The 27,915-nt window shown below is 47.7% G+C and overlaps 1 protein-coding gene across 1 annotated transcript in view; it reads left to right on the forward strand.

Annotated features, from left to right (window-relative positions):
• The window catches only part of LOC149370123 (tyrosine-protein phosphatase non-receptor type 7-like), a 44,627-nt gene extending 16,729 nt beyond the window's left edge, over positions 1-27,898 (forward strand). The window contains exons 3-12 of the mRNA XM_089560194.1: positions 1,517-1,696; positions 4,899-5,383; positions 10,028-10,111; positions 10,643-10,742; positions 13,922-14,000; positions 15,635-15,840; positions 18,254-18,367; positions 19,393-19,550; positions 20,380-20,493; positions 21,713-27,898. Coding sequence (XP_089416320.1) covers positions 1,517-1,696; positions 4,899-5,383; positions 10,028-10,111; positions 10,643-10,742; positions 13,922-14,000; positions 15,635-15,840; positions 18,254-18,367; positions 19,393-19,550; positions 20,380-20,493; positions 21,713-21,806 — 1,614 coding nt within the window. The 3' untranslated portion in view covers positions 21,807-27,898. The remainder of the gene's footprint in view (positions 1-1,516; positions 1,697-4,898; positions 5,384-10,027; positions 10,112-10,642; positions 10,743-13,921; positions 14,001-15,634; positions 15,841-18,253; positions 18,368-19,392; positions 19,551-20,379; positions 20,494-21,712) is intronic.
• Positions 27,899-27,915: the final 17 nt, after the last annotated feature.

The raw sequence follows: 27,915 nt of genomic DNA on the forward strand, positions 1-27,915 counted from the left end.
TCGAAGTCTCGACGAGTCGCAGGATGAAAATGTGGCATGAGGTAAAACAAAGTCCAGGAGGTGCCAGTTGTGGCACGTAAGATTTGTCGCAATGAAATGTGCTTGTGTTCTCTCCGGTTTTATGGTGAACAACTTTTCTGTGCGTGGACTTAGCCTACGCTAACAGTCACGCTAGCTTCGGCAGCATTGCCTGCTATGCATGAAACGGAGTATAGACAGCTAGTTCTTCAGTCAGGCGCATAGCAAGGATGCGGAAAAACCAAGCATTTGCTGATTCGATGAGAAATTCAACTCTAGAGCACAAGGCTGGCTTTCATTAAACTTTGGCCTGTAAACTGCACTTCAGTTCTCTTGGAACAGATTGCCTGAAGTAAATTTAGAATCACAGCATCTGTGCCAGCAAGGCCTTCTTGGAAAGCAAGAAGGTGGTGCACGGGGCTAAAAAGATTTTTTAACTCCGGGCATTGAAAAGGGTGCCTGGGGCTGGTAGTGCAATGTTTATAACAAAATTTAGCAACCATGCTGCACTCCTAAATGGCTTCACATATTCTGAAAGGAAGAGAGAGAGATAACGTGCTAGAAAAAAATGTCACCTTGCACTGAAGCTTATGAACAAAATTCTCATTTTCAGTCTGTGCACATAATTTCTTTGCTTTTGTTTTCTTTTTTTTTCACGAAGTAGCCTCCTGTGTAGAGGAGGTTACAAGGAACTAATACCGTACTGAATGAAAACTGTAGTGCTAGAAAAACATGGAAGGAGAGAAAGGGACGACGCATGCACCTAGTCTACAGTTTCTGCAGTTTCCTTTGTGAGAAATCAGCTCGCCCAAACAGCTGCCCGACAGGCTTGGTTTCATGGTTTTATGGGGTTTAACGTCCCAAAGCGAAAGAGGCTACAAGCTATCACACATAATTCAAAAGGTGTGAGCTGGAAATGTTTATTAACCCATATATGCCTAGCGTTTTGCATGGAGGACACTGCTTTTCTTGCTCAGTAACCCAAAGTGTATTGTGTAAAAGCTTGCGTTTGCTAACGTAGGTTCAAGATGGCCTAAGCTTTTCCTGCGCAAGGGCTATTTTGTGCATTGCGCGCTTTCAGAAAGACCGGCCAGTCTTCTGGGGATGCCATTTTTGAAACTCGACCCCATGGACTACATTAAAATTCTGCAAGAAAAACAAATAATTTTTGCGTGTCATCATGCGGAAATCACTGCGCTTGATGCGAAATGTGCTTTCAAAGTTGATGTCAGATGTTTGAAGCTTTACCTCAAGTAACGGGTAGCGAGTTTGCTTAGCGTCCTGCATTGCAGGACGGCTCAAAAGAGAGTGTTGAGAAAAATATTTTCGCCAATAAAAGAATGATTCTTTATTACGAAGTAAAATAAGTTGAAAAATATTTCAATTTCGTTCAAATTCCTGAAGTTTCGGCACGCACAGGTTAAAGATGCATTTTGCTGTCACAACTGGTTTGGAGGAAGTGCCAGGTTAGTTTCTCACACTGTTGTGCGTGCGCCAGTCTGCAGCACCGCCGGAGGATGGCTCGGACGGCGAGGCCGTGGCGGGGGCCCAGCGAGACATGCGGCCCACGCCCCCGTGGGACACTCCGGCTGGAGCCCACCCGTCGGCACGGACTGCCTGGCTGCTGGTGCTGGGACTGGCTGCCGTGCTGCTGCTCCTTTTCGCCGGACTCTGTCCCGTGAGTTAAGCCCTGGCTTCCGAGTAGGTGGGGGGGGGGGGGGGGGGGGGGGGGGGGCACATTTGGGGACAGCTAGATCTGGAGTGGTGTCACTTTTGGTGCGTGTCAAATAGCTACACCTGGAGAGCTGTGTTGGCTGAAGCCTCTCTTCATGACATCGATTAGAACAGGCATTCAGACTAAACTTTGCCTCTTTAGCTATGGCCTTTTTAATGCCTTGGCTCGGGAAACAACTTTCAACATCAAACTTTGTGCCGAAGTGCTCGGGGAAAAGGATGCCATCATGGGCACTGTTGCACGCCTCCTATCCGTACTAGGAGTAGCCTGCACTTTTTTTTTGGCTTGGCAGAGTATTGGAAGCTTATCGTACGTGGGTTCATACAGAGGTCTGAAACAAGTTTCAAAGAGTGGATCGGAAAAAGCACTCCAGTGGTGGAAGTCCTCAGGGAACAGCTTCAGGATTGAATCGTGCGTTTCACCTGCACCCCATCGCTTGCATTAGCCTGCACAAATCTGCTCAGTCTGTGTTTCTAACATGGCCTCATGATGAAGCCAGGCTTAAAAAGTCAGTTTGCTTAAGCTATACACGACTGCAGTTAGACAGACGGCAAATTTTCCTGTTGGGAAAATTTGACTTGTTGTTTTCTCCAGGACTAATTTGAGGGAATAAACTCTTATTCACTGAGGGGTTCCCTCAGAATATACTGTCATTTTGTGTGTTGGCAGTGAAGTATTGGTGCAGTTGCTAACTGTCATTTTAACATTTACAGTTGGTGAGTGTTATATCATAAGCATCGTTTGCACAGTCAAACATCGCTACAACAAACGCCACTGCAGTGAAATTTCTGTCAAATTCCCAGTCAACGAACCATACAAGGCATTGTAATTATTACCCCCCAACAACGAACAGTTTTCTGAGCGAGGTTCTGCTTTGACCAATTTCTTCTGGTATGGCTGCCGAAAGTCAGTTAGCATTTTCAGTAGTGCAACTGACACTCCCTGTGGAATCGGAAATAATGTGCAGACATGTGCACATAAAGATGCGATACTGCGCATAACTGCCTACGATGGTTTTGCCAATGGCTTGGACTCCGCACTTGCGAACCGCGTCCGCTGGTGAGAGGCGGCTTTCAGCTTTTCAATTGCTTCGCTGATGAAGGCGTAATGTAAATCAGTTCTGTGCTCATTTCAGTGTGAAGTTGTCAACGGAACCCAGTGAAAACGTTCAAGGTTTTGTAATAAGTGGTGGCTAGTTCCAGACGCCTTATCTGGGGTTTCAGTGCGGAGCACGTTAGGCCTAGCGACACCAACCAAACGGCGCATAACGATCCGCTGTCTCCCAGCATTCCGATGGGCAGCACATCATTGTAAGAAGCCTGACACCGGCTAGGGTACACTCTAGTCTCTCTTGTGCACTGCAGGCAAGCGTTGTGTTAACTTTTTTTTTTTTTTTTGATGAACCTGGATGCTGACCAAGTACAGGCACTGCTGCGTAAATCGCAGTGTGATGGTGGTTCTAGGCGAAGTCAGCAGAATGACACTCTGCATTTATGTTCGCACCGCGCGTCGCAAACTAACTTTGAAGAGTCAGAGCAACTGCATTTTTGGCTTGTCGTCTAAAACATCGATTTTGAGGTACATATGACCGAGCATGCGGGCATCTAGTCCACACCAAACTGCCTCCAAGCAGCGTGATCTTAGTACAGATTCTCGCAGGATGAAACCAGGGGCGCATTTTTATCGCGTATGGAATAAAATGTGCGTTTCGCTCGCAAATGTAGGAGGTGCGTTTATTACGGGAATGCATTCATTGTCTGAGATTTACGAAGTGTCACGAAAATCACGCTGTCGCGCTGATTTCGAAATGGTGAAAGAGCAGTTACAGATTTTTGGAAAATAAACGTTCATGAACACGATAGTCCAGTCTGTCAATGTTCTACCCTGATTTCATTAGAATGAAGCTTCCTCCTCGGCGAAATTTTTCGTGCATCCTGTGAATTTCGATGTAGCAGGATTTGACCGTCCGGCACATTTTTTGCCACTCGTTCAGCAACAGCAAGAAACAGCTCTTCAAATTTTTCTTTCTTATTCCTGGATTGAAAATGCTTTGCACTCATACATCTGTTTGCTGTTTCATGTAGCAGCAGCTTCTGGGCATGTTTTGAAGCAGTCAAGCCCAAGTTGTTTTAAAGCGTTGGAGCTGAAATGTGCTATACTGTCTGTTTGCCGATTTGTGTACAGCCCGTGGAAAAAACGTGAGGGAGCACAAAAATTGAGCAAGCGTGGCCTCTTAGTTTTCATCATCTCGCATAGCTGGATCATTGCTCCAGAACGTGCCGTAATTCTGATTTTTGTGTGAGCAGTATTTCCTGTTGTTGTTCTTATTGGTTTAAAATGGATTTTTTGTGGAGGGGACCCTTCAATGCTGCACCTTCAGAAGGGCGTTGAAGAAAAATGGCCATTTTCTATGCCGCAGTCGTGTGCTTGGGTGAAGAGAGCAAGTAAAGGAACACGCAACAATAGGGATTTGAAAGCAGATGATGTATTTCCTTTAGGTACAAATTTTCCAGTGGGTGTAGAGTGTTCAGATGTTTAGATTTTTGTAAAGAACATGCTCAGATCGTGCAGAAAAATTCTCCACCTTCCCGAGTGATTAATAGCGCAATTTCTGTTGCGTCCTCATATGTCCATGTTGTGACTGAACATTGCTTTAAGGGTCTCAGTTATGCTTCCTTTGGTTCATTCCTGTCGTATAAAGTTGCTGTGTAAACAGATTTTAGGCGGTGTAGAGCACTCATGCTTGCAAAACAACGCAACCAAAACACATGCGCTGAAGCCGTACCAGAGCTGCTGTAAACCACAAAGGTGTCCAATTTAAAAATGATTTTTTTGCATTCATTTTGTGTGCCTGGGTTGATCATTTTCATGACACGATTTTTGAGATTCCAGCCCATTTGATTGCATCCGCATCTGTGTACATTGCGCTTAATATACGGGAATTGTGGGGAAGCAAGCGCCGGTGCTGAGCCACACAGCAGGCGCACGGCCAAGGGGGGACCCAAAAGTTCCGTCCACCCTTTTGTAAAAAATTACCTTGGGCGCCCCTCAAAAAGAAAGAAAGAAATCCTGGCTGTTTGCGCATGCTTGGCAATTCCGTGCAGATTGCTGCATGAGCTTTGTCCTTTTATGGTGGTGGTTGCAGCTTCTTTGGTGGCTTCAACGTGGCAGCCACGTCAAGTCGCCGGGGCTCTTCTTCCAACCATTGGAGCCCCTGCCATCGCACTGCTCACCGGCACTGGCACCCGAGCGGGTCATCTGCCAGCCGCTGCCCGAGCCGAACATTGTCGCCGCCGAGCAGACGACCGTCGAGCAGGCAGTGGCGCCCTCTGCCGTTGAGCACACGGCCCCCATTGCCATCAGTGGCAGGTGGCCACCATGCGAAGGCAGCACCGCTGTGGCGGCTGCATCGTCGAACGTGAACTGTGCAGCTGAGCTGGCCAGCTGTGTGCTGCCACTGTGCCCAACGGAGGCAGCGTCCAGTGCCCCCGCGACAACGACAGCTGCAGCGGTGACGACAGCTACAACCACTGCACTGTGGAGCAGCTCGCTGTCGGAGACCGACTCGGACCAGGGTCTGAGCCCGACGCGTAGTCCACTGCGGCGCAAAACGCGGCGCCTGCTGGAAAGGCAAGTACTCGCAGCACAATTCCTTTTATCTCTTAATTATTTTTTCACAAAGTTCGTTTTTTCGCAAAGCAAAGTTCTGGTACCCTCTGGAGCATACATCGGGCCAGAATCCGAAACTGTTGAACCATTGGCTGTTCTGTTAGCCATTACTCAGCTGGGCTGGGCCACACATTATGCGTTTAAATATGGTAATTGTTTCCTCAGCACGAGGGTAGCTGCCCGTGATTTGATTGTGCTTCATGAACTTGATTGGAGTTGAGCAGGATCAGGCTCGATTGCGAATGAACTAGCCATGCACTAGGATCACTGGATCTGCTTTGAGTTTGTGCACGATAGAAAGTGCCTTTGTGTCGGCAGTATTAGACAGTTGCTGCTCTACAGTGTGAAAATGCACTGACGTTGAACCGTTGGTTTTGCGATAGCAGTTGTCACTTATCGGTGCTGCTTTTACTTTGTGCTGCATTAATTGCATGCATTGCATATAGCTATTGCCAAGCGTGCACTGGTGTGATGACTCAAAATGATAAGCCTTACTTTATTATTGGGATGCTTATCATGTTGCATAATGAAGCCTGTGTGTGCAAATTCCTGCCTCACTGGGACTGCATGTTGTCATGGGTCAGCATTGTGCAGTTAAATGACTTCTACCTTGGCATGGCTAGCCTTGGCATGGCTGAAGATTTGATGTGATGAGCTAGTGGAAGAAATAAGACAGTTGACTTCAATTCTGCCTAGGGTTTAGCCTGTGCCAAACGCTGTTGATGTGTTGGGAGCATAACACATAACCAAGGCCCTTAGTGATCCTGACACCCTGGTTTTTTCTAAAAATGGTCTCAAATGCTCTAAGGCCTGTAAAGGGTGCCGGCAAAAGTTGGCAGCTTTCTGGCTTGGGTGCAAGGTTTCTCTCTTCTTTTTTTTTTGGCAAAGGATTAGCGAGAGGAGGTTGTAGTTGTTTCTGGCAACTGGCGATCACTAGCCTTGCAATAAACCACTGGCAGTTGCTCTGACAAAGCGACAGTCTAGATATATTTTGAATAAATAGTCATCATGTACGGTTCAGATTCTAGTCTTAAAAGTAGGGGTGTGCGAATATTGAAATTTTCGAATACATATCGATCATTGAATATTTGTGTAGTATGAAAGAAATATCGGAAGTAGATAATGAGGTAAGTGTCATTGCCCTCATTTTCTTTTTTCTTTTCAATATTGTGTGGCCTGTGCCACCAAAATAAAAAAAAAGGCTAGACTGACTCTGCACCGTGCAAAGAAAAAAAAAGTATGCAGGAGTGTACACTGCTTGATTAAACAGCGTAACAGTGTGCAGCCTGTAATGTGGTGATGCATTTTGAGTAACAAAATGAAATCCATGAATGACACACAACTGGAAATCAAAAATAACATGATGGGTCATTAATTCGGACTTTAAGGAACTAGAAGAAATGCTTCAACTATCCACAGGTCAAGTTATTAAATGCCATCTCCTCCCACTGCCAAAAAAAAAAAAAGCACTGCCAAAAATTTGAGAACGAGGTGAACTCTTGTGAGCAGGCTTCATTGCACAAACAGCGAAAAGCCCATGACAAGCATGTAGTTCCAGCGTGCTGGGAGAACAATGGAAACGTAAGCGAGGGGGACACACATTGGCATAGGAACAGCAGGACTGCTTCTGAAGTGAAAAAGAAATGACCATCAACACACTAGATGGCTTCCAAAAGTGACACATGGCTGAGTTTGAACAGCTTACGAACAGCCACTGTCTCTGTGGGCTCGCGGCGAAACTCGGGCTGAAACTACGTGCCCAGGCTATTTTTTTGTCTAGCGACAGGGGCCTACCTGGTGCCGTCACGACTGCCGTTATGCACACGTCAGAAGTGCTCAGTTTACACTCCACTTTTTACTCGATCCCTTGCTCCCGGTTCAGGAGCCCCTTGTGAGATTTTGCATGTGGACTTTCCTGCACATCACAGTTGGCCAAAACTAGTTGGTGGAGCTCAGGCACGAGAAGAGTTGTGGAGGCGACACGACAAGTCCCATGGGTGTGGATGTCCAAGGCTAGCAGTGTTTGAACGACCACTCCACACAGTAAACGATGGAGGACTGTTGGACTGTTTTCCTGGCACTTTAAACTCAATCTTCGGATAATTTGCCCAGATAGGTGTGCTTTTTTCTTGGTTGTATTTATGCAAGTTGCGCAGTACTTGATCAGTGCCGGGTGTTGGGAAATTTTCTGATATTCCGTAATCTCAGTTTCTCGAATCAAATATGAACCGAATAACACACGTATTTGATTCGTGTTCGAAAGTTTTAGTATTCGCACACCCCTGCTGAAAAGTGCTCTTTCACCACTCTTGCACGAAACTAGGAACATCCCACCACCGAAACCCGCCGCGGTGGCCCAGTGGTTACGGCGCTCGGCTGCTGACCTGAAAGACGCGGGTTCGATCCCGGCCGCGGCGGCTGAATTTCGATGAAGGCGAAATTCTAGAGGCCCGTGTGCTGTGCGATGTCAGTGCATGTTAAAGAACCCCAGGTGGTCGAAATTTCCGGAGCCCTTCACTACGGCGTCTCTCATAGCCTCAGTCGCTTTGGGACGTTAAACCCCCATAAACCATAAACCAACCAACATCCCACCGCAGGTTGCATGCGCGAAGCACTGTTTAGAACCGGCGGCCTAATTGTCATTGCAGGCAGCCGCATGCCGCATCGCGTTGCTATAATCATGTCTCCCTTAATTTTGATTTGAAATAACTAGAGGCCTTGTTCTGTACAGTGTATGCTGGTGGTAGAAACAGACATGCTGTTAGTATAACCATGCACCAAATCATTCAGACTTTGCTGCATCACCTCCATGAAGGGTCCACTAGGCCCATGTTAATTTATCATTAATATTGGCCGCCGCATCAATTGAGGTTGCATAATTGGTGATCCACTGTGGTCGACAGAACTGAACAGAAAAACGCTGCGTCCACCTAATGGATGCACCCTGTCAAAATTGTGAAAAAAAAAAAAAAATGTGTAGCTCCAGCACAAGTGTGTGCAGTATAGCAGCTGTAAACTGCCAGTGCTCACCCTTGGGGTTTATATACTAATAAAAAGGCTTGAAATTAAATTGAGGACAGTGCATTTGGGTATGGAAAAAAAAAATATATGACTGGTAACATGGAGAGTTGGAGAAAGAGCTGTGTGAATTAGCTAAGAAACTTAAAATGAATATCATAGTGGAAATAAAGAAAAGGAGATGGGTTTGGGCGGGACACATAGTGTAGAAAACAGATAACCAATGCTCTCTTAAGGGGAACAGTGGATTCCAAGGGAGGGGAAATGTAGTCATATGGCAGAGTAACATGGGTAGATAACATAAAGAAATTTTCTGGGATAACTTCGTCAAGGCTGGCGCAAGGCAGGGCTAATTGGAGATCTGCAACGGCTGCAACCAATCCTGATGATGATGATGACAGATTCTCCAGCTGTGTAGTTGCTCTGGTATCTCTCTGGTATCTCTCTCTCTGGTCTCTGGCTCTAGTATCATGACCTTTCTGTCAGGAAGTCATGCTGCATTAGTTGGCGAGAACTTCATATCCACCGCTCTCACCACAGGTTGAGCCAGACCGGATTTAGTCTTCCGTACGGCCCCCTCTGTGGCAACAGTTTGTCACTGTAGGGGAGACAGACGGAGTAAGGCAGGCAGCCTTGGCAGTTTTCAGAAATGGGGCATGTTCGGCACCACAGTTTCTGTCCGCAGGGTCATATATGCATATGAAAACTTGCAAATTGTCTGCAAACCTTCTTTTTTTTTTTTTTTTGCAAATGCCCGAGCACCGGAGAATGTACTTCAGCCACGCATGTATTCCGCTCAGCTTAAATGTAACAGATGTTCAAGGTACAGTCTGGGCTTTGAAGCAACCAATATGGGCTAAAGTGTCACCTTGGTCAGGACGTTCCACGTCCGCCGCTTACGATTGTGGGTGGCGCTGATGAACACTCTCAAGGTTAGGTTACTTGTAAACATAAATACCCCCGAAAGCAGAAGATTTGACAGCCGTCGCCGTAGCTCAGAGGTAGAGCACCGGACACGTAATTCGGAGGTTGTGGGTTCGGATCCCGGCGGCGGCATGTGGTTGTTTTTTCTTCTGCTTTTCTAATCAATTAGCATGAAGCGATAACATATTCAGTGATATTCTAAATTGATCAACACCACAAATAAATAAATAAATTTTAAAAAATCCCCTGTGCCCTTTGGTTTCTGTGGCTGTCGGCTTCTGTCACCTTTGTCGTAGGTAATACAGGAAGAACCATACGGAGTGTGATAAGCGCCGAGTTGCCCAGAGACCCAGTCCTTTTGTGGAGATGCCACAGAAAAACTGTTACAGAAAAACTCTTCCGGTTTCCGTCTATCTTAGGTGACCAAACAGTTTTAGTGGGTGCTGGGAACCAGGAGGAAGGATCATTCACGGCAACCTGTCATACACCATGTGCTTTCCCAGGGCTCGCATCAGGGCATCAACTCCAAGGGGTCAGCAAATTTTATGTGGAGGGGGAGATTAATAGCAGCCTGGAAATAAGTCCTGGTTATGAGCTCATTAGTAGGCCTGCATGTAGCTTATGCATTGAGGATCGGTTTTCTGTATTATTGGATCATTCCAGGCGGGGCTCAAACGCTTCCCTCACACTGGATCTCAATAAGGCGACCCAGAATGGCCGCATCAGCCCCACCAGTGGCAAGGACAGGTGAGTGGTGCCAAGAAGTGTCATTCTCTGTCGGGTTGACCTGATGCTGCAAGTTTTTGCTAACACACTGTCTGGTGTGTGCAGTCCAATTGAATAAGTATGTACAGTCGTTATTTACCCATACTCTCTTTGCACACCCCATGTAATGCTTCCCTAGCGGGGCCTTAAGGTATTGATAAATAATAATTCAGGGGAGAGGAAGCCTTGAGTGTTCTGTTTCCGATGTGTAGATGTGGCCAAATTTTTGTCGAGCAGCTTTTTTGTATGTACTTTGGTTATTTTCTGACCGAGTAGAAGTCACGGCATTACGTGACCAATCTTGGAGCCAGAACGCAAAAACATTCGTGTGGGAAGTGAAATGCAAAGACTCCTGTGTACTGTGTAATGCCAGTGCGCGTTAGAGACTGTGCAGGTGGTCCACGTTAATCCGACGACGTTCACTAAGGTGTCTCTCATAGCCCATGCACATCTCCGGGACATTAAACCCCCACACAATGAACATGACTAATGCACTCCCTTGGTTTCCACCAGGTTCCTGGACCCGTACCTGCGGCGAGCAAGTCGACGCCTGACCCGTGCCCAGCTGCGGGCCTGCCTCTCCAATGCGGCCGCCCTCCACTCTGAATTCTGGGTGCGTACCTGCCTGAGCACCTTCAGTTTTGGCACATTGCGTGACTGAGAGATTTGAGGTGGTCAGGGTTGAAAAGCAGCACGTACATTAATCTGGATGACAGGTTCACAAAACATGCTTGGTACTAACAGCAGTGCTCTGCTTCTATTGGTAGTGAAAACATCATGCAGTAGTTCCAGCCTGCCTCAAAGGTGCAATCGTGTCGTGGTTCATTTTTCATCACTCTCCATATTCTGCGCTTCTGTTTTTGTTTCTTGTCAGTGTACAGTGAACTGATCTAATCTCCACATTTTCCAGGAGTTGCGATGCTGTTGCTCGTAAGTTTGTGTATACAAAATATTGCCACCTAGCATTGCCAGATGGCACATAGCTGACGACGACGAAGTAGAGCTCGCGCCGTGTGGAATCTGACGCCTTTGCTGCCCCAGCTTGCGTGGTCTTGTCTGTATTTGCACTTGGCATTAAAGCCCCCTTAGTCAACAAGTATGTTACAGTCTGATAGAGGTGCGGGGTACCCGTGAGCCCATGCAAGAGACCCCTCCAGGCAGCCGTCGCGCCAGCCCTGTACCGCTTGACACCCCGGTACATCGCTTCAGTCGGAGGATCCAGGGTCTGCCTTCAGAGGTTGGACCGTTAGAGAGCGGCGCCATGGCGACAGCCGGTCCTTCTCCTCTGCAAACCGCAGCTGCCGGGCCATCCCACTACACCTTGCAGACTCCACAGATTCCCAAGACGTTCCGTGGGGAACTTTTTGAGGATGTGGAGGACTGGCTCCTTCTGTTTGCGGCAAGGTCTCTTGTACAAGAAGAACTCGAGAGGCAACGATAGACCTTACCTTCTCGTCATTCCAGCCAATCTCTGAGATGACGTTCTTTTCGCCTGCCACGATGAACCCACGTCTGGCCACTTGGGCTTTTCACGTATGCTCGCCAGAGTCCGGAACATGTACTACTGGCCTGGACTTCCTGCTGATGTCAAACGCTACGTCAAAAGCTGCCGAGAATGCCAGCGCCGGAAAACGCCCCCACTTAAGCCGGCGGGTTTTCTCAAGCCCATTACAGCCCCACGCGCTCCGTTCGACCAGATCAGCATGGACCTCCTTGGGCCTTTCCCTTTGTCGCAGGGCGGCAATAAGTGGATCATAGTTGCTACTGACTATTTGACTCGCTACGCCGAGACCAAGGCGATCCCTCGTGGCACAGCTTCCAAAGTCGCGGAGTTTTTCATGCACAACTTCGTCTTGCGACATGGCGCCCCTTTGCACGTGATTACAGACAGAGGGATGGTGTTTACAGCGCAGCTAATCGACCGCATCTTTCGGCTGAGCTGCACAACGCACCGCAATACCACGGCCTACCATCCGCAGAGCAATGGCTGGACCGAACGATTAAACAGGACCCTTGCGGACATGTTGTCCATGTACGTAGATGTCCAACACAAAACTTGGGATGAGGTCCTGCCATATGTCACCTTCGCCTACAACACCGCCGTGCAGGAAACCGCGCTTTACACCGTTTTGCCTTGTCTACGGACGCGAAGGCCAGAGCATGCTTGATGCCATGCTCCCGTGCCCACAGGATGACCAACTCGACCCAGACGCTCAACAGTTTGTTGTCCAACGTGCTGAAGAAGCCCGTCAGCTGGCCCGCGTGCTGCACATCGGGCAACAGCAGAGCGCGGATGCGCACCGTTACAACCTTCGCCACCGACAGGTTGACTACAAACCCGGTGACCAAGTCTGGGTATGGACTCCTGTCCGTCGCCAAGGCTTGTGCGAGGAACTGCTCTGCCGCTATTTTGGCCCTTACAGAGTGGTACGGCGCGTGAGTGACGTTGACTATGAAGTGGTTCCGGACGGAGTTGCGCAACCCCGACGGCGACAGCCCAGCTCTGACATTGTACACGTTGTGCGGCTTAAGCCGTACTATACTCGGTGACGCAGACGTGGTGATGTCTTGGAACGCTTCAGTTGTGGAACTTCGCTCGTTTTTTGTTTATTTTTTGTTATGTTGTATGTGTTACGTGTTACGTGTTATTTTTTGTTGCGCCACCTAGCATTGCCAGGTGGCGCATAGCTGACGACGACAAAGTAGAGCTCGCGTTGTGTGGAATCTGACGCCTTTGCTGCCCCAGCTTGCATGGTCTTGTCTGTCTTCGCACTTGGCATTAAAGCCCTCTTCTCAGCAAGTATGTTACAATATGTAGCTCATGGGCTGTGCCGTTTGGGTCACATGATTACAAGTCTAGCTTACCTGTGCAGGGCTGACAGCCAACATGTGTTCCAAGATGCAAAGCAAATTGGAGGCTGGTTAAATGAAAGCGCTACTGTGAAGGTACTTGAAAGCAGTCTTTGGTTCATGTAAGGACACAACACTTGAAACTTGGACTGAAACATTAAATTAATTGGCATTAAGTTGTGCTGACTTTGTGGGGTTTTAATTGGGGGATAAATACGTTCTTCCCCGATTAAACGTGGCTGACAGAGTTCAACACCGCCGCACCCCACCCCGTGATCGCGTACGCTACCGAGCGCACGCCGACCACGGCGGGCCATGCTCTGTGGGAACAAAGGAACGACACACTGGCTGACACAAACAGGCATTTATTGCTGCAACAACAATAACGCCAGCTAGCAACAAAATACGCTGAAGAATCAGACATCCAACTCACCAGCACGGTTACAAGTGAATGTTCGCCCACGCTAGGGCAAGGGGAAACGGCGAGGCTGGACTGGCGGGAGCATGTTCCCACCACGAGCGAGGCGCCCGCCGACGAAGAGCGGAGTGTCACACGTGAACGTCCGTGCGCTTCCTCCGGTCCCGAGCAAGCGAGGCCCATCTCCCCCCCCCTGCGCGCGCAGCAAACACGCCATCTGTGCATTGCAAGGAGGGTGCACTGCGGGGAAGCGAACCACCGGGGACGAGTTGAGGGTGCACTGCGGGGAAGCAAACCACAGGGGACGAGTAAAGCGCATCCCCACAACTTCATCATGGAGTTATAGAACTGGTTGCAATATATTGAATTTATATGTACCTGTGAATGTGCCTGTGATTGGAAATTTGAAACGGCTCCTTTAACTAGAAGAGTAAACTTTCATTCTTTTGCTTATTATTGACATTGCTCTGTCGCCCTTTCTTTCTGGCGGGTTCACTGACACTGTCTGCCCTGCTTGTGTGCAGGACATTCCCATGAACCACCCCGAGCGTGCTGAAATTGCTGGCTGTGGGGCCAAGAACCGCTACAGGAGCATATTGCCAAGTGAGTTCGGTTCGTGCTTTCTTGGGAGGGCCATGGTACTTGTCCTGGGAACCTTAGGCACAAAGAAATGCTGACAACATAACTACCTCTACTACCTTACTTGCTGCCCCTACTTACCAGTCTTGCTTTCTTTTTGCCTTCTTTTAATTTCTCGCTTTCTGGTTTTCCATTTGCACTTTTGCAACTCGCTGTTCCTGTGAGAAGAAACAGCAATGCAACGCATTGTGAACTTGTCGGCGGAGATGCAACAGTGCTTGTCGTGCTTCTTACAAGAGTATTGAGGAAGTACTAACTTGCTTAAATTTTCATGCTTTTGAAGAGCTTCACAAGTGCACTTCCCACCCTTCAGTACTGGGTTAAATGCAGTGATGACAATTTGAATGCCGATACATTTACAGTATGCATCAAAATCGCCCTCTTCTACCACATAGGGCCCATATTTTATGGTCTTACATGAAATAAAATTGCATGGTCGCGGTTCATCTTCAGTGTGGGCAAGCTTGAAAGCAACAGTTTTCCGTGTCGTTTCTTTTCATTGCGGGTCGTTGACTCCTGCGTTTTTGGAATGCTACGAGAACTATATTTTATGGTTTGTAGTCCTGAGACTTTTTTGTTGCAGCTCTCGTGTAAAGTAAATTACCCAGGCAATTTGGTACCCTGAATTTGGCATGGTCCAGTATCTTCGTGGCCTGGTCTTGTGTGTGACAGTCTGCTCTTTGTGCTGAGGTAGATGAGGTGAACTTGGTGTCGGTGCACTGGAAGACAGCGACGTTGTGGTATGCCAAACCTTGTGTCTGTAAGAACTGCACAAAGTTCATTCACCATTGTTTTCCTCGTTGTGTTTCAAGTGTATATGACGCGAAAGTGACAGGAATGGCATGTTCTATTTGTTTTCACAGCATGTTGAATGCTGAGCAGGCTGTGCTAGTTCTACAGTAAAATCTCGCCGCAACAAAACTGTTTACGACGTGAGAATGGAGGTGACAAAGGAATAGCTGTTTCCCTTGAAAGTTCCTGCAGGAACCCACGTATGTGATATCGCGTTATTGCGTAGTGAAAGTTTCCTACATCGGGATATAAGAAATCCTAAGTGAACCTGATTGGCCATTGCACACTGAGCATATATTGTTGCGTAACAATGTACAGCAGTTCCATGGCCATCCGATGTCGCTTCGCCCTCGGCGAGGAGCGGAGCGCCGCGCGCACATAGCAGTCGTGCCAACCATGGTGCTCGTATTGCTCCGACACCGGTGTCATCCCTTGTTAGTCAAGATAACTAACCAAGCTAAGGAGAGTGCATTGCGGGAAAGCCAACCAAACGGAGAAGACGAGGGGCGGAGTCTCGACATCCTTGGTGTTGCCTTACTGTTCGTCACCCTTTATGCCATGAACCTCTCTTCTTAACAGCGTGGCCCCACCATTCGGAAAGAGCATGAACAATGCTGAGACGCCTTGTGCATGGCTTGCACTTGCGAAGTTGCTGCAAGTGGCGTTTAACATGCTGCAGCCAGTGAAGGGCATTGCTAGATGTCTCACTCTTATCTTGTTTTCTTGAGTATCAAAGCTCTGTTGTCAGTAAAAAGTGACACATTTGCAATGTTGGTACTCTAGACATGCTTTTGTGGCCACTGCAGACGAGCACAGCAGGGTACGCCTCCTGCGGGGCACCGAGGAGGAGTACATCAACGCCAACTACCTGAGGGGCTACGGGGGTGCCCCACGTGCCTACATCGCCACCCAGGGGCCCCTGGCCCACACGGTGGCCGACTTCTGGGCCATGGTGTGGCAGGAGCGGGCCCCGGCCATCGTCATGATCACCAACCTCGTGGAAGATGCCAAGGTTGGGGCCCCTGTGCATGCACGACACTTTGTCCGAGTGGAGTCTCACTTGTGCATATGCGGAGAGAATAAAAGAGTGCCTGACAGAGAGAGCGATGCAGCTAGGACCGCCATCATTCGCTCTGCCGCTTAGTGAGGAAACAACATGCTAACGACAGTGACACGTACAACATGCACAGTGTGCTCCAGTGGTGGTGTGCCTTCATTCAGTGCACACTCTAGCTTAGAGTAATCTATCGCTTCCATCTACTTGTAAGCAAGCATAAGTGGCGCGAGTTATTCAGCACCTAACACTAAAGCGCAGCGGCTCTGGTGTTCAATTGTCCACACCTGGCTCGACACGCGTTTCTTCCTGCAGTGCACCCGCTCGTAGAACAGCTCTAAATGTTATTGGTCTCTGTTACCGACGTGCAGATAAGCATTTCATGATCAAGTTGATAGTGCGACTGCGGCAGCAGCCATCGCCACCTCTGCTGTGGCTCGCGCAATGTTGCTACGAGTGGGGAGGGTGGGGGTGCTGTGGCTGAGCTAGAGAACTTGTGCAGCCGCACTGCCGCCATAGACCGACTGCGGATGCATGTGCTTCTACCAGCATGTTCCCTCTCTGTGTTCCCCTTGCTGTTACCCCAGCTGTTACTCCTCACATTGCGTCACCGGTGCTCACTGTTGTCCCCGCTCCCTATGCATGGTAACTATCAGTGCCGGAGTCATGCGAGCAACCGTGCGGCAGTGATGGCTGTGCACTGCTGGTTTTGTTTCTTTTGCTGCTATGCCTTGTGATTTTTCGCTGCTTTTGAGTGTGACCTGTTGTAATGCCACATGGTATGACGTTCCAAAAGAGAAAGCGCTGGAGATGCACCAACAGCTGGAGCACAGCGCATTGTGTCAACTAGGTCGCTTGTTGCGATCGGCGTTCCTCTAATGTCAGTTCATGCTTTACCGTCACGAAACTTTCACGTGGTTCTGCCAAATGTCGAGTAACTCAGCACTAGCTAACATATAATATATCAAGGTCAACCGCCGTAACACTTTAAGGGACTATTTTTTGTGTTCCTGCAGCCCTGATTGGACGAGACAGCTCTGCCTTCCATAGTGCCGCAAACATCTATGAGACAGAGTATATGATTCGACAGTTTGATCGGTCCTTTTTGTGAACAGCCTCTGTCTACAACTTCTGTCCGTGCCACTCAGTTTCTAGATTCCAGTGAAAGGTTGTGTAGCTTTAAAGCAGCTGCCACAGATACAGCACAGAAGCGCACATGTGCTGCAACCTTGCCCACTCCACTTGTGCTCCGTCCTCGCTGCTCCCTCTCTTCCATCGGCAGCTGCCTGTGCTCAGGCAGGCAGATGGAGATCTCCCACAAGGCACTTGGGATGTTCTGCGCGTGCGGAATGATTGCAAGAGCCACACGGAATTTTTTTTAATGTGTCAGCGTTGTAGAATTTTTTTACGCACTTTATTCACTTACTGTATCTTTTTTTTTCCCTGTGGCTCTTTGAAAAATGTAACAGCAGGTTCTACTCTATTTCGCATTCAGAAGAGCTTTGCAGCAGTTTGGTATGTGACAGCTTAATACATAGCAGTTTGCTGATATATAGGACATGCCACGATATAAGACATGCCACGATATAAGACATGCCACAATATAAGACATGCCACGATATAAGACATGCCACGATATAAGACATGCCACGATATAAGACATGCCACGATATAAGACATGCCACGATATAAGACATGCCATGATATAGGACATGACATGATATAGGACCTTTGGCCATCTCTTATAGTCGCAACAGATAGTATATTAGAGGTTATCACAACCAAGGTCTATCTTTGAGTGGTGGAATGGACCTTGTAACAATGCCACATTTTTCTTGCATGCATTAACTACGCATGGCCCAGAAAGCACACAAATGACACTGTAACTGAAGTGCTGTGTGCATCATTGCCCAGAGCGGGTGCTATTGTTCAGCTTGTATTTTCTGCAAGCACAGCAGCAGTGGAAATGTTGCCCCTTGAAGTTCTTCCCGAAGAGTCCAAACATGAATCCATGATATATGTTCAGCATTTTCTGTGTGCAAAAGCATGTCGCAGCGCATGCGAAGTCTGTGTGGTAGCTTGACACGTGCCAGTTCACACTGGAAATGTGTAGAGCCCCAGGATGCATTGTCAGTCCTTGTGTTCTAAATGAACCCTTCTGGCAACAAATCAAGGTGGAGTGGGGGTTATTGCATGGAATAGGGCATTGCTTGGCTTGTTGATCTGAGCTGCCAAGGGTGTTCCGAGGCTTATGCACTCCAGTTTCGGAGTCATTCTTTTCTCGGAGACTTTTTTCCTGCGTATTGCGTAATTTGTGAAATACTAGAGGTCAGAAGCCCGAGACACACTCCCTTGTCCTTTCTCTTTGCAGGTGAAGTGTGAGAGGTACCTCCCAGAAGTACGAGGCACGTACGGGCCCTTTGTGGTTGAGGTGGTGCGGACGTCGGCACGTGACGGCTACACCATGCGAGAGTTGACTTTGCAGGTGCGTTGTGGTTTTCCACCTCGATTGCCCAACACTGAGGGACACACCAGCAGGACAGCCCCCTAAGAGATTCGTGAAGCAGTGCATTCACTTTGGAGTGAGCCACTCTTGTTTGCAGACTCATTGTCTCTTTCATCCAAATGTGGCCACAGGGCGATTCAAAAGCACAGGCCAGCCACAAGTTATAGCTCCCTGCATTGTTGAACACATAACGCCGGCTGCAGCAGCAAGGCCTAGCAATTGCTTCTGGGCTGTGCACACTATGGCACTGGAGAATTCTTCATGTATTGTCTTTACCTTCAACTGTTGAAATGGATTCAATTCTTATGTAAAGTATGGTGCAAAAGTTCAGTATGAGCAATGACTCTTCTCATCCATGTTTGGCACTAATGGGTGAAGATGTGCGATTGCCACCAAAAAGTGGCATGTATGGTAAGGTCGCATGACAATTGCTCACAGTCTTTTGAACACTCATGCTGCCCTAGAGCCAAGGAAGCGTGACAAAATTGTGCAACACTATGCAGTTATGGAGACTGATGATGGAGTGTGGTGCAGCTGTATTTCCCTAAACACATTGGACTAATTCTGTTACGTAGCGTGTACTAGCAGATGAGGCAAACTTGTGGCACTGACAGCATACCTGCGTACTACATACATGATAGTATACCCCCGTCACATAAACTTGAGCTGATGTGACAGAGATGCTGGCAACTTCGTTTCACAAAGGGCAATGAGGCTGCACTCCAGAATGTCACTTGTCAAGCAGCGGTGGGCTGTGAGGTAGCAATGATTCTTGAAATGCGAAGATCAATTTTTGGTGCTCAAAAAGGGACATGTTGCCAGTGCAGTGCATGAGGATCTAGGATGTACCAAGACGCATGAAGCTCGCGCGGTGTTTGGCTTAGCTTCCTTGAGCACTTTAGCGAAGGCAGTGCATCCGAGCTGTCGGAAAGTGACTGTGGCAGCAGCTGCTTTGTGTGGAGGGGGGGGCCCGTTTTTTCACTTCCTCCCCTCCCCCCTTGCAGAAGAGTGGGGAGGAGCGGGTGCGGCACGTGCAGCACCTGTGGTACACGGCGTGGCCCGACCACCGGGCACCAGAATCTCCCAACCAGCTGCTGTCACTGGCCCTCGAGGTGGAGTGCCTGCAGGCCCGCTCCCACGGACCGGTCGTCGTCCACTGCAGGCAAGTCCGAGGGAATGGGCAGAAGTATGTTTGGGTGATGTGGCAGTGAAGGATTTAGTTTGTTAGTTGGCTGCCAAGTGCAGGCAAGGCAAGCAGATGTGAGCAGCACAATAAAGGCTGTTGGCGTTGGAGCCCGTGTGTTTTGGAGTTGTAAAAGTGTGTCACTGCCGAAGCATGACAAGCATCTTTTACACCTGAAATGTGCCGAGTGAAGGAGTATGATTGGGCCTGGTTGACCGAAAATGCCTCAGGGAAGGACTGAAGATGATGATGAGATACCTTCGAAAGGATGTGGTGCTGGGCTAGGAAAGGCACATCACTGCCTCACTTTGTTGGCGGACTCAGCAAAGTGTGGCTGAGGTGTCCACCAACAAAGTGAGCCAGGCACACTCCTTTTCTTTCATCAAAACCAAAAGGGGGGGGTTTAGACCTCAGATAAAATTAGACTTAGAACTAGACTGTCTTGTTTGCTTCATGCAAGCGGGCCCTGGTCAAACAGTGGGGTTCTCAGGACAAGTTCGATGGTGACACGGTATGTCTGCCAGCTCATAAAATGTGTTGGCGTGCCCCGTTACCTACCTTTACCTCATCAGCCTTGACTTGGATGGTTCAACGCTGATCTTTACCAAGCATCTGTTGAATTTTGGCAATGATGTCGAGCGTCATGAGGCCAAAGGGCCTCCCCCTGTGCCAGTCGTGCTCAGTGAAAGCCTGCCTGGCCTTGAATGGAACATGCTGCTTTGTACAGCGCCTGCTGTCTTCCCCATCTTGTCTTTGTGTGCTTCGCATGTGGTGACCGCTGCTGCGCGTTGTTCACACTGTTGTGCAGTGCTGGCATTGGGCGCACGGGCTGCTTCGTGGCCAGCAGCATTGGCATCCGACAGCTGCGCGAGGAGGACAGCGTCGATGTGTTGGCCATTGTGTGCGCCCTCCGCAGGGACAGGTGAGGACTGAGGACCGTTCACATTCTCACCAGTGGTGTGTGGCAGTCAAATTTTGATTACGGAGCAAGTACAATTAATAAAAATTAGGTCCAAATGGAATATCCACTAGTACAAATATTTTTAGTGTAAGTTCGCCCCTTGGAGATGGCAAAAAGTCTGTGGTTTCTTGTTTGTTTGTTTTTGCTTTGTTTTTTAGTGTTTCAAAAAAAAAATAATGGCACTGACAACCACTCTAGAAGGATGAGATAAGCAACCAGAGTGGTTTATTTCAAAGCCAGTAATGTGCACCAGCTCATAGTCAGATGTATAATTCTAGGTGACAGATTTGGTTATAGATTAAAGCAAAACTAAAAACTACTCAGGTTGCACTAGGCAATTGTCACTCCAGTCTCATTCTTGCAACTTGTACCTTTTGCTTTCTACAGCCGCTGCGGTGGCTCAGTGGTTACGGCGCTTGGCTGTTGACCCGAAAGACGCGGGTTCAATTCCGGCTATGGCGGTCACATTTCAATGGAGGCGGTATGCTAGAGACCCATGTGCTGTGCGATGTCAGTTCACGTTAAAGAACCCCAGGTGGTCGAGATTATCCAGAGCCCTCCAATAGGCGTCTCTCATAGCCTGAGTTGCTTTGGGACGTCAGACCCCATAAACATAAACCAAACCAAACCTTGTGCTTTCTCATTCCTTGCTCTTGTCACATATGATATAGCCTGTAAACATAGGTAGTTTTCATCTCCCTTTGGTGTTTGTGCTTGCATGCATGACATGTGGACGCAGTGGTTTAGTCTTTCTCACCTCATCACTCTGACCGCGTCGTACACACAATGTTGGCATTTTTTTCTTGCGGTGTCTGTATTCACGGGTATAAAAGAAGTGTGTCTGGGGTGCGCAGTTGTTTCTGGTTCATGGGAAAATTTAGGACTGAGCGAAAGGACAACCGTGTCAACTGCTGCTGACAAAAAAGTTACCAAATTTATGAAATGGCTGTTGTTCTCCAAGAAAGTACTCTTTGTGTGTGTGCGTGCTCGCATGCGTACGTGCATGCGCGCGCACGTGTGTGTGTGTGTGTTAATCTTCTGCTGTCTCATTCGTGGTTTTTTGTGAGACGCGCAGAATTTCATGACAGAACCTAAAAGATTTTGGATATCAGACTGTCATATGCAGACTCTCTCTCGAATCCAGCGCATGACACAACATGCCTGCCTATCTTCCTCGCAGGGGAGGCATGGTGCAGACAGCGGAGCAGTACGAGTTTGTCCACCGGACACTTTGCCTCTTTGAGCGCGAACTGCCACCTAAAGACGCTCGCTGAGCAGCCCTCCGCTCTCCCCACCAGCGCATTGCTCGAGCACTGGGCGATGCAGGCAAGCCTCATCCTCATTCAGCAGCCAATGCATCGTCCGCTGAGAAGCGCGACGCCAAGATCTCGTTCGGCTGGTGCGGAGAAGAGGGAACGCCGTTGCAGAGTGGTGCCACATTGCCCTCGCGTGGAGCTGTGCGCGAACTTGGACCTTCTCCTGCTCTCTCCGCTTGGAGCGCACTGCAAGTGCTCAGCTTCGTTTTCGAGCACGCGCCTTTTAACCATTTCAGCCACATCCATTGTTGTGCTTTTATGTTTTGTTGTCTCGCAGGCATTTCTTTTTATAGTGTTCGTAGAACTGTTGAAGCAAGCAGCCGTCAGGCTGCATTTGTGATGTTGGGTTCGGCTGCGCTGGAAGAGATTGATTGACTGTTGTGAGCCGAATATTGTCTGGTATTATCAGGGAAGTCGCCCCCCCCCCCCCCCCCCTCCTTTTCTTTTTTTTTTTTGCTGTATATTTGAGGTGTGTGGTGTGTCAAACTGGATGTCTTGTTCTTTTCGTTCTTCGCAACATTCGGTGTTCTGGGTCATTTTCCTGTCCCGCTTGCCTCGTAAGCTCCCCCTGAGGAGGAGACGCTCTTCTCTGAGCAAGGATGTTCTCTGTGTAAATAGATTTCATATTGGTCATGGCCCTTCTGCATCCTTGGCAAGCCTTCTCAGTGGAGCTTTCACTTGCAAACGCCACTCTGTTAGACCACCCCATTTGGTTGAATTTGGGGAGGACCTAACAGACGGGGTCCACTTTCTCTCTGCTTCATGCTATCACTGTTGGCGTGCATCGTTTTCCCCCCTTTGTGTACAAATTACACTTCTTTATCACATCCCTTCCATTTGAGTGTGGTAACCGACTGCTGCATAATGCTAGATTACAAAGCAATATACTGTCAAGTTGCAGCCCACAAAGCATCATTACCCATGGCTGGCCGTCAACTAAAGCCAACCTTTTAAAGAATGCATAGTACATTCTAAGTACAGCTTTGTCGCAAGCCATTCTGCATTGTAACCTAAAGGTTGGAAGAGGAACGTGGTGTTTTCAAAGTGTGACCAGTTGGGGACCCATTTTCATGGTCCGTGTTCCTTTGTGGACCGTGCTTTGTGGTAGCATGTGGCTGAAATGTGCTGCGAGCTGGATGTGCCGGACCACACAGTGCTTAAAGGGCCCACGGTTTTATTTCGTGCAAGTTGCCGCTTGAAGCATCAAATAGAAAGTGTTGAAAACAGTGCACTAAAGTGTCAGTGGAATCAATGGAAAGCATTGCTCACGCTCCTGTGAAGTGTTTTAGTGGAGACAAGCTTCCTCTTTACTGAACTTTCGTTCACATTGACCTAACATGTAACCAGAGGTAGATTAAGCAATGGGAAACTCTTACCCTTGTTGCATTGCAGTTTTAGTGGTCTGTTGTAGTCAAGGAGAAGAAAAGGGGCAAGCGCGGGTGAAGAAAGGAAATAATTGCACTGAAGGTCTGACAGAGAATCTCCATCTGTGAAGCACGAAAGAGGAACACTGTTGTTGCTAGCAAAGCCCTTTTATTGGCTCCCTTCATGACCTACTAGGTAAGTCTTGGTGCTTTCAAGCACTGTTGCTTCATTCACTATCAGCCTGCCACTGTTGACTTTTCCATGTGTCTGACGCATTTTCTTTTTTGTTCTTGTTGTATTACACAGCATTCACCATGTGTCATCTTGCAGATTTTCCACAGATCCTCGGAACACAGTCTCATTCTTATCAAAGATCAGTTCAGGCACAGTTGTTGTGTTGCTGTTCGTAGTGCTCTTCTAGCTGACTGTGTGCTCTATTTATGTCGTCTCCTTTCTATCATGAATTGGTTTCTTTGAGTGTGCATTTTTGTTCTTGCTCTTGAGTCATCTTGATGTACTATCTCACAGCCAGCTGAAGCCGTTTTGGAGGTCAGCAAAAGGTGATGGGGACAGGGTTGGTCAGGTTCTGTGTACGTTTTCTGTGCTGGTTCTTTCCCCAATATTATATTTTAGGCTGCGGACGTTACGCCGTATCTGCTGCCGACATCATTTCTGTGGCAAACTTCTTTCTTTTTTTTTTTTTGTTATGAGTGTGAGGTTCGTGCTGAAGTCACTCACCTCTATTGGTGGTAAAGAATATTTTGCCTGTTGCTAGGTGCCAGAGCAGTTTTCCATCTTGAGTTGCCCTGCGTTATCAGAATGCACTGTCGGGGACAAAAGTAGCTTGGGGAAGGTTCAGTTGCTTTTACTCTCAGGTTTTCTTTGTTTTTGCGAACATCGAAGCAAGCAACCGCTTCCTTTGTGGTTTAGTGGGATTAGTCAACATTTGATTTCGCATCTCGTATTATGCCTCAGTATATAGTTTTATTCCTCAGTAAGCATCCTTTATATTTTTTTCCTTGTTGTAGTTTTACCTGAAAGTTGTGTTTCTTATCTGTGAGTATTATGTGGGTATTTAACTGCGGTGAAATGATGCACTGAAAGGAAGGAAGTTACAGGGTCTGTTTCCAGCAAAGACTTGTAAAGTAAGCAGGGTACAACAGGAGCGTAGGGAGTTGGGCCTAATCATCTGAAGTGCAAGACTGTTGTGCAGTTTTTAGTGTGCGTGTTTAATTTTATGTGCATCTGTCTAGCTGGCGATGTTGCCTCTTATTGCCCTTTAAGTGTCTGTGCAGTATTACGGGGGAATTCCGCAGGTCTCCTAGCGCCCATACTGTCAGGCTTGCTTTAGATGTGACTTTGAGTTGTTTGTTGCTCATGCTGTATAAAGTAGAAAGTTGTGACTGGCTAGAGTTCTCTGCAGTTTTTTTTTTTTTTTAACTTTTACTAGCACACTGCCCAAGTTGGCAGTGGGGGGACAAGACCTGCTTGCAGTTCCCATATGTGTATTTTTATTTGTTTTACTGTTTGGCATGTAATGTTTCGTTCAGAAACCAGCTGAATGCCTCGTGCAACAACTGTGGCACATACTGCTCGTCAGGAAAATCAAATTTTTCCAGTAAAGTCACCTACGCCATCTTCTCTCTTCTGCCATCTGGCACCTCTTCTGGCACCTCTTCTGCCATCTTACCATTTCAGCTGCGCTTTTATTTCTGAAGTGTGATGTGTGTCTATTTCATGAAAACTATTTGTTCGTCAAGCCTTTGATGCTGAAGTCTTCTTGCATCGTAATATGAAGTTTGTCATTTTGCTCGTGGATAACATTAAGAACCACTTTGGAAAACGAAAAAAAAAAAAGTTACCTGTGGATTCTTCTCTTTCTAAGTGTATCGAACTTTTGTATTCAGCATGAATGAGCATTGTGAATTATGGCCACTTCTGCGGGCCTTGTTGAAGTTTTCTTGTATCTGTGTTGTGTTCCATCTTGAGATGTAGGGTGCAGTGTACTTCTTCTCCGAAGTCCTGTCTTCAGGATCGCTGCATTGAGAGTGTTTTCTTGCTTGGTGGAAAAATTGAGTTCCGTGGGTGGATTTGGGCGGAGAGATTAATGAGAGGACATTTAACATGTGCAAACTTGGGACACCGAAGTTTTCACCCGCGCGAGGCCATCCAAGACCAGCCTCGTGTTGATATTTTGCATGACTGCAGCAAGTTTGTGCACTGTTTCAGACTTAGTGGAGTGTCTTTTTTTTTTTCTCTCTGAACATTGTTGTTGCCACACAGTGCAAATGTGCTAGGTGCATGCGATTGTATGTTGGTGCGTGTCTGTGTGAGTGCATGCATCAAAAGTGCTGTTGTTTAAACCATTCCTTTCATTTTTTGATCTGTCTCATCTGTTCCGCATCTGTCGGCTGTGTTATTGAAATCGCACTGCCTCTGTGCATTCGGGAAGCAGAGTGATTTTCGGGATAGGGATGATGAGCCCACGGTGCATGTTTTTTGTGGCGTTTGTTGCCACACAATACTTAAAGGAAATGGCTGCACCTGTGTGTCAAAAGGAACAGTGCTTGTGCGGGTTATGCGATGGCTGTTTTATGTTCATGGCACTGTACTGTTGCCATGTTAAAGAGAGCATTGTTGTTTGTTAGTATCAGCAGTGCGCTTTCCGGTAGTTGCCCCAACTGGAACGAACATCTGTCGTCGTCGTCGGCTGTCTCGTGTTGCAAGGTTTGCGACAGCAGTTTAAAAAGGACATTGGCTTTGGCAAGCCAATTGTCGACATCACTATTGAGAGGTTTTGTTGCAGGTGGGGAGAGACGACTTTCGAAGCTTTTGCAACATTTGTGATGTGATGGATGCATGTGGAACTTGTGGTGATGCACTCATCTTTGAAACCTTACAAGTACAAACCCTGCCCTGTTGACAAAATGGAAAGGTTTAAGAGACACTGTTTTTTCAGACATGCCAGTTTCAATGTGTCACGGTGGTTTTAGCCACTGGTCACACGTTTATTTTTTATCTATTCACAGGTGTGGTTGTGCAGGAGGCCGACCAACTTTGTGGCATGGCATTCATGTTTTCCTCGAGATTGAGTCGTCAGCTCTTCACACCCTGGGATTAATGCATAATGTAGCGGACCACTAGGCCAGTTCTATATTGCATGAGGCAAGTTATGCAGTGTGCTCAAGTGATTGATCAGTGTACCATTTGAAAGATTTCTACATCCTATTTTTCTGAATTCAGGGAGGTTCAGTGGGAATCAGCAGCTTGGTGCTACTTTGTCTCAAACTCAAAAACATGCATGATATCTTTTTCGTTTTACTGAGGGCAGTTCCAAAAAAAAGTATTCATTAAAGTGTCCAACTTGTTTGGGTGTCCTGATGAATGCACCCTATGCTCTGCTTTGTTGCTTAGCATTTTTATTAATACCAGGCTCACTAAAAAACAAAAAAAAAACAAGAATAGGAGCTTGAGGCACCACAAGCGACCTATGGAGCACCTCTTCCGATTGAACAAGCCATGTGTCTCGTCATTCGTGCTGTTTCTCTCTGGATAGAGACCAGCTGGGAGCACTGTGCAAACTTGGTGTTAAGTGTAGTGGGCCGTGAGATAATGCATTTCTAGTAATTCCCACGTCGTTCAAGGCTGGGTGAGCCTAGGGCTTAAAATTCTTTGTCCAAGCTGTTTCCAGTGCTTCACGAGGTGTATCCGTGTGCCACAAATGGTCAGGAAGGTTTTGCACACATCTGCTTAGATTCAGGTTTTTTTGCATCTGAATATGGGATAACGCGCAGTGTATGTAGCTTGAGCATATGCGGAAAGTTTCTCTGCGACTCTGCCTTGCCATGTTGTTGAGTAAACACCCCTGCACACCACAGGAGATTGCAATGTTTCGAGGTCAGGTAAAATCATGCATTCTGCCTGCCTTTTCTGACGCTACTGTCAGGCTGTGCCATAGCATCTTTTTCAGTATGCACTAATGGGAGAAAGCACAAGGTCTGCCAATCGGATTCGAAGTGATTGTAAGTTTGCAGGAGTATGCGTTGCATTTCAGGAGCATGGGGGTCGTGTGTAAATGTCTGAACGTGTGCTCAGTCACTGGTTGGGTGGTGAAACAAGAGGCATCATGGAATTTCACAGGCATGACTACGGTGCCTGGTCAGTCCTCATTCGTTGTTAGTACGGACAGCAATTACCATTATCTGCAACCTGTACAACTTGTCACATTTTTGGAGGTGGAAGGTTAGGTGACTGCAGTCTTCTCAGAAAAAATTGAGAATTAAGGTAGCAAGGTTGCCAATCTTAAGAGCTCTTCGTTCTGAAATGTGGGAAACAAATTCAAATTGAAGCCACCAGGTTGACCCAGGTGTGAGTAGTGCCGGTGGGAGCGATTTTTCAGCAGCGCAATGTTGTGGCTTTCTGCGATTGTGACATCCAAGGTCTGAAGTGCATGGATGCGTGTGTATGTGTTGGTGTTTGGTTGTCCGAGTGAGAGTGCACGAATGCGAGACTTTTATGCTAGTCAGAAGGTTGAGACATCCTTGCTTTTACATGAACCACTGCCCCCCTTTCCCTCATTGTCCTGTGTCGTCGTCATCAAGGCATTGTTGGCAAAGCACAGCAGTTTTTGCACGGTGAAAGACAGTTGCTCAAGAAAATAAAATACGTGTTCGAAACAAACTAAACAGTGTCTGTTTAGTTG

This window comes from Amblyomma mixtum, chromosome 1 (genome assembly GCF_055824585.1).
Source record: "Amblyomma mixtum isolate Tamu chromosome 1, ASM5582458v1, whole genome shotgun sequence".
NCBI classification, from domain to species: Eukaryota; Metazoa; Arthropoda; class Arachnida; order Ixodida; family Ixodidae; genus Amblyomma; species Amblyomma mixtum.